A 6,750-nucleotide genomic window follows, 5' to 3' on the forward strand; every position below is an offset into this window, starting at 1 on the left:
AACTGCATACGTTATTGGATAATATCTAACAACTACAATTGCAACAACAACATCAACGGTGACAATACCAGCAACAACAACATGCAACACATTTGCCTCGCGCTGCTGCTGCTGCTGCTGCTCGGCACTCGGACTAGCGGTAAGTGTAGACGATCCATTAACTAATTGAGCTACATACACACACACACACACACAACTCTTCCCACTTCCATTTAGCCCCTACATCTACTAATTGAATTATTATGTGTTAAATTGTACAGCTTACTTGAACTGAGGATGGTTTGCGTAGACAGCACTTAATATGTCCCAACACACTCCCACTCAAACTACACAGCCACCCCAATCCCCCACTCTTCCCCCTCCCCAATTCAAGGCTAGCGGGTGAGCTGGCTGATTGTGAGCGTCTTTCAATTTGTTTGGCCCCCGGTCGAGTTTCACTTGACAATTGTTGCCATTGAGTTGACGATGAGCGAAACACTTCACAGATTGCACAATCGCCATAAAAACCACAACAACACCCATCCATACAAAACACACACTCACACTCACACACACACATATATATATATATATATATATTTATTTATATATATAGCGTGTTCACAAATGTAATCGAAAACAGTCAACTAAATCGAAGAAGCGATTGCAGTGCCAAAAACTGACAAAACCTTAAACGGAATAATGAAAACAACGAAAGTCACAACTCAAACAGCCAACAATAGTAACACACACATTGAACCAACTATTAACACCACTTTTTAACTTATCCCACATCCATTGAGCTTGGCCGATAGAGTCCTATATTAAATATTGGCAACACTGCCCTCGGGAATACATTTTGATTTCATTCGCTCCACAATTTTGTTTGTTTGTTTATTTATTGAACTAAAAACAGTAAGCAGAAAACAAAGTTTTTAATAAACAAAAATTGAATTTGAATTAAATTGTCACGAATTAAAGGATACGAAATTAAATTAAATTAAAAATCCAAGTTGAAAGAAAAGTAAACAAAGTAACGGATATAATAATATAAGAAATACCCCTAAATCTATATGATGAAACAATCAACAGTATTTCAACTCTTCAGTTACCCATATATTCTTGTGGTGTTTTTCATGCCATTTCTTGAGCGTTATTTTAGTTGTTGAGAAGTTAGGAGCTCCTTCATAAATATCTTTGACGTTGAGTCGTAAGTCAGCAATTACATAAATATATAAATGACATGTGCCACACTAGGAAACCTAAAGTGTAAATTGCTTCAAATTGTCTTTGAAAAACTTGGATGCATTTGGTTGCATAAGCCCCATTAGTCACGTTACGACGTGCTGCTCGATGGAGGGCACTTGTTACTTTAATGTGAGTGGGAGTCAGCACATTAGCTATGCGAGAGAATACCGCTGAAGCCCTATAGGGCCTAGCTGCATTTGTATACACACGTATTCATATTTACGCTGGGACAGACGTAGTTCTATTCAAGCACTTCCTGATTCCCAATAGGCAGATGATAATCAAATGTATAATTATTGGCACTTGGCGACATGTGTGGCGAAGCGTGGACAGTTTGATGTGAATGTATAATTCCCTATCTCTCTCTCTCTCTCTCTTTCTCCCTCTTGGGTTTCAGCGCTTTGGAAACGCACTCACGCCTCGGTAATTTATATATATATATAACACAATATATATATAAATATATATACATATATATATATCTATATATATATATATATATGTGGGGTTGGCTTATGTCATCCACACGTTGAAAATTATGGCGCAGTGCCTAAAAAAATAAACATTTTACACGCCTGCCATTAAAGAAATTCAGAGTTTTTTACTTATAATATTTTAATTACTTTTTTATCGCTTCACACAGTGGTAGGCTATTTTCCAAGCAGAGCTTTTAATGTTTAGATATTCTCCCTTAAAATAAACATCGCTGTTGTGTTTTAAACAAAAAACCGTTTGAGTTTTGAATATGTTTTGGAAGGAAATTGCTACGGCCCTTCATTTGAGATATTGAAATATTCTTGAGTAGAGTCTGTATTTTCTATGATTTTGAATTTTTCTTATATTCTTAATTTGGTATCTTGCCAAACTCTTAATCTGCATAAAATCATCACTACGATCGAACTCTTTTTCGTTAGAATTGGCTAATTATCTAGATGGATTTATCAACATTTATTTATTTTCGTTTTTTTTTATTTTTTTATTTGTAGTTATCCGTTTCACTGGAACGATCAGAAATACTTAAATATATATATATACATAATTTAAGCAGGTGCCACCCATTTCGAATGTGCTGTTTTCATCTTTATAGGAATTCATATAAATGTTTATTCAAATAAATTTTGAATAGCTTGTTATTTTTTGGGCACGTGCCTGGAGTGCAAAGTGTCGCATTTTATGGCCATAAATCGAATCATATCCAATTCAATTATATCCAAATTCAAATTGTTTTGTTTACTCATCCGATTGCAGCGTTTGGCGGACAGGAAGAGCGATCGAGCAGTGCGGAAGGCTTTGCGAATTTTACGCAACTGTCGGAGGCGGTGCATGCCTCGCTGCTGGCGCACGAACACCAACAGCGGCAGCAGCAGCAACGTCAGCGACGCTCTAAGCGGGCGGTGAAGCGTGTCTGCTACGGTGAGCTGGGCTGCTTTGAGGACTCTGGGCCGTTTGCTTATCTGGAGATGCTGCCCTCGTCGCCCGAGGAGATCAATACCAAGTTTTACTTTTACTCCACGCGCCAGCGCTCTGACCGCCCGCTCATGGAGCTCTCTTTTCGCAACATGACTGCCGCATTTGCCAAGGCAAAGACCAAACGGCAGTCGGAGACGCCAGCAACCGCAGCCGATGCATTACCAGCCACCAGCGTCCCAGCGGCCGGTTTAAATGCGACTACAGAGAAGCCCAATGGCAGCCCAAAGAAACCGCCGCCGCCTTCCATCGATGATCTCGAGGGATTCGATGAGCTTTCAGTGCGTGTCATTGTACACGGCTTTGGCTCCGCCTGTCCGCACGTGTGGATCTACGAGATGAAAACAGCGCTAATGGCAGTGGTGAGTAGCCTGATAATAGTTAGAATGCAGCCGGAAAGCAGCCAGACCAATGAAATTTGCCCTTAAAACTTGGTGTCTCCAGCTTAACAATTACTGGAGATATGTATATTCATTATCAATTTGTTCTTGGCGTGGTTACTAATCTACTTTGTTTTTAATCGATCTTTAAAGGGAATTGTATCAGAATAAATAATAATTCCACAACAAATCCTTTCCATTGATTTTTTTTAGGAGGATTGCATTGTGATCTGCGTGGACTGGGAGAACGGTGCCACATTCCCGAATTATGTGCGTGCAGCGGCGAATACACGACTGGTTGGCAAACAGTTGGCAATGCTGCTGCGCCATCTGCAGAAGCACAAGGGGCTCAATCTGATGCGCACCCATGTCATTGGCTTTAGCTTGGGAGCGCATGTCTCTGGCTTTGCGGGGGCCGAGCTGCCCGGCCTGTCGCGCATAACGGGCTTGGATCCGGCGGGACCTCTGTTTGAGGCACAGCATCCGAAGGTGCGACTAGACAGCAGCGATGCAGAGTTTGTTGATGTCATCCATTCGAATGGCGAGAATCTCATCTTGGGTGGTTTGGGCTCCTGGCAGCCCATGGGCCATGTTGACTACTATCCGAATGGAGGACGTGTGCAGACCGGCTGCTCAAATCTTTTTGTGGGCGCAGTCACGGATTTTATTTGGTGTAAGATCTATATATATTAGATGTATATAAGCAAGACTTTTTCTTTAACTATGTTGGTAACCAATCTGCAGCTGCCCAGGCTGCGGAGGACGAGGAGGGACGCTCGCTGTGCAATCATCGGCGCGCCTACAAGTTTTTCATCGATTCGGTGGCGCCACGCTGCATGTTTCCCGCGTTCCCTTGCGCTAGCTACGATGACTTCCTCAAGGGTAAATGCTTTCCCTGTGCTCAGGATGACGAGGACCTGGCCGAGGGCGTTCCCCGTTGCGGCAATATGGGCTACTATGCGGATAGATCGACAGGTCGCGGCCAGCTCTACCTGCTCACCCGCGATGAGGAGCCCTTCTGTGCCCACCAGTTCCAACTGCAGATATTCAACTCCTTCAACGATCTGCCGCTGCGCACCATTGGCCGCTTAGAAGCCATACTCGAAGGCGACGGCGGTCTCAACGAGACCTTCGAAATATCCGAGTGAGTTAAGCCAACTTTGCACCGAATACTGAAGGCTAGTTTTAAGTGGAAAATAAAAGTCTAACGTGATGCGAGTGTACCCGATTAGGGGGCTATTGCGAAAGGAGCGTTTATGAATAGACTCTCGATTTGTGGAGGAAAGCAAATTCTTTTAACTGCTTTTTTAAATTCAAACTGTGGAGAAGGAGGGGCTTGCATTCCCGTTTAAACTGAACTTTACCTAAAACTTCTTCCTTTAGCGTCATCAGTTGGAAAAGACGTATTTAAGTAAGCTTTGTGTAGGATATCAATATATATTTTATTTTATTTTTTTGATAAAAAGATCCAACAGCTGCATTTACTAATTGTATCCGATAACATATGCCGAAAATTTAAAGTTGATTTTGTACTCTTACAGAAAGGACGATGCTGAGTTCTTCGCTGGCGACATTGTGTCGAAGATTATCGTGCCGCATCCGGCGCTGGGTTTCCCCACGACGTTGAGCCTACACTACAAGTCGTACAGTGGGTGGTTGTCGAAGGGCCTGCCCCACTGGGACATCGACAAGGTGGTGCTGACAGATAGCTTTGGGCGCAGCCATTCGCTGTGCCGCCCCAGCACCAAGCTGAGCAGCGGCAGTCCCGTCCGCATGCGCCTGCAGGCGGGCAACTGTGAGCTGGACAATCAGGATGATTATGGTGCCTACACCACCCAAGCGCCGGCTTCGCTGCCGCCTAGCACAGATACCCCGTTGGCGGACTCGAGCGTGCAGGAGTCGGGCCTGAGCACCAACGTTGATGGCGTCGAGAGCGTCAAGCAGCGCAAGAACATCTTCAATTTGGGCACCAGCTTCAAGCTGTCGCAGAATCAAACCTATCCGCTGACCCAAACAGACGAGCTGCCATGGCAGCCCATACTCGTCGGCAACTCCCTCGACAAGGACAACAACGAGGCGGAGGCGGCCGAGTCCAGTCGCAGCCTGTCCGACGCGCTCAGTGCACCCACCGATGAGATATTTGAGCCGGTGCTCAAGGACCGCCGCTTGGCTCTAAATCGTGGACGCAATCTACACGAATATGCCACCACCACGGAGGAGATTGTTGAGCCGGTGTTGAAGGCGACCACGCCGAGAGCTAAGCACGGCAAGGATCTTCAACTGCCCGAGCCGGGTAACAGCAATTCCACGACAACGGGCTCACCTGATGCTCCAGTTGCAGCTCCAGTTCCCGCTGCTGCTGTCGCCGGTGCTGCACATCCACCCAAAATGATGGCACAGTTGGCTGGCGGTGCAGAGGAGCCGCAAACAGTGCAATTGCTGCCATTTCGCCTGGGTGAGCTGCTGCAGCGTGCCGAGCGCTATGCACGGGAAACGCTGCTGCCATTAATTTCGGTGCAGGCGCCGCGTTTCTTTGGCTTCAATGTGACCCCCCACGAGCGGGGTGAGTCCCGCAAGCCCCGCTACATACCGCGCTACGAGGAGGCGGCTTTCCTTAACGGCAGCAGTCAGCAGCGTCGCAACTCTCAGGACGTGCAGGACACGCAGGACACAACGGATCAGGCCGCACGTCGTAATCTCTTTCGGCTACTGCGCTCGGATGCGGCCCGTGGTCGTTCCGCCTCCCAGCGTACGTTGTCAAGTAGCGAGCCGCAGTCGCAACAGCAACAGCAACAGCCGCCGCAGCAGGGCGACTTCAACTACTACACAAATGTGCTGCTGTCGGAATCGCGCTCGATGCGGCCCGAGGCTCCCGAGTATCGTCCGATCTTTATTGATCTGCCCACGTTTCGTCCGCCCACCTCCTCCACTTCCTCCTCCTCCTCCGCCGCGTCCAAAGCGAAAGGCAACAGGGCGACGAAGTCCTTGCGACGCGCACGCATGCAGCCTAATCCCTGAGCTGTCGGGCTGTGGGTTGGCCGCGAGGGGAAGTAGGGGGAGGGTAGCCAGCTACATATAAGTAAACACTATGTGATATCGACTATCTGAGAGACGCCGCACAGTGGAACTGATCAGCGTTTTCGAACGGCGAGCATCGCCTGCCTGCAATTAAAAAAATGAACAATCAAGTGTCCTTGTCGGTAGGTTGAACTCGTCGTACCAAACAAAAAAAAAAAAAACAATATTTCAACTTCTCCTTGCACTGTAAATAACCGTTTAATGGAATTTGAAATTCATGCAACAGCATTGTGCTGCTGACACGAGTCTTATTCACCTTTAGTTTAGCTGCTAAGTTTATAATGTGAGCATTAAAATAAATTATTAGCATATTAAGAAAATCAGAAACACGATCTTAAGACCATTGACGGGCCCAAGACTGAAGAGGTTGTTTTTTCGGTTTACAGAAAGCATCTATGGACTTGTTGAGAGATGTTGCCGCTTAAATGAATTTGATCGATGGGTTTTACTCGGGAAATATATATATACACTCCGCGAAATTCGAGTGCCCCTTGCACTCCTAACTGGACTTTGTTTACTCAGTTTATAACGATGCTTCTTCTTACACTGTTTTGATGCACTGGAATGCAAGTTTTTGCGGTTTTTCCTTTTTTTAGTT

The 6,750-nt window shown here is 45.9% G+C and overlaps 1 protein-coding gene across 1 annotated transcript; it reads left to right on the forward strand.

Annotated features, from left to right (window-relative positions):
• Positions 1–102: 102 nt before the first annotated feature.
• LOC6565140 lies at positions 103–6,473 on the forward strand (the record flags this gene model as incomplete). The annotated part of the gene is made up of 5 exons (XM_001990978.2): positions 103–139; positions 2,476–3,056; positions 3,288–3,747; positions 3,819–4,218; positions 4,616–6,473. Coding segments are annotated over 5 exons (2,955 nt in total), but the record flags the coding sequence as incomplete, so codon positions are not given.
• Positions 6,474–6,750: the final 277 nt, after the last annotated feature.

This window comes from Drosophila grimshawi, unplaced genomic scaffold (assembly GCF_018153295.1).
Source record: "Drosophila grimshawi isolate 15287-2541.00 unplaced genomic scaffold, ASM1815329v1 contig_1006, whole genome shotgun sequence".
NCBI lineage: Eukaryota > Metazoa > Arthropoda > Insecta > Diptera > Drosophilidae > Drosophila > Drosophila grimshawi.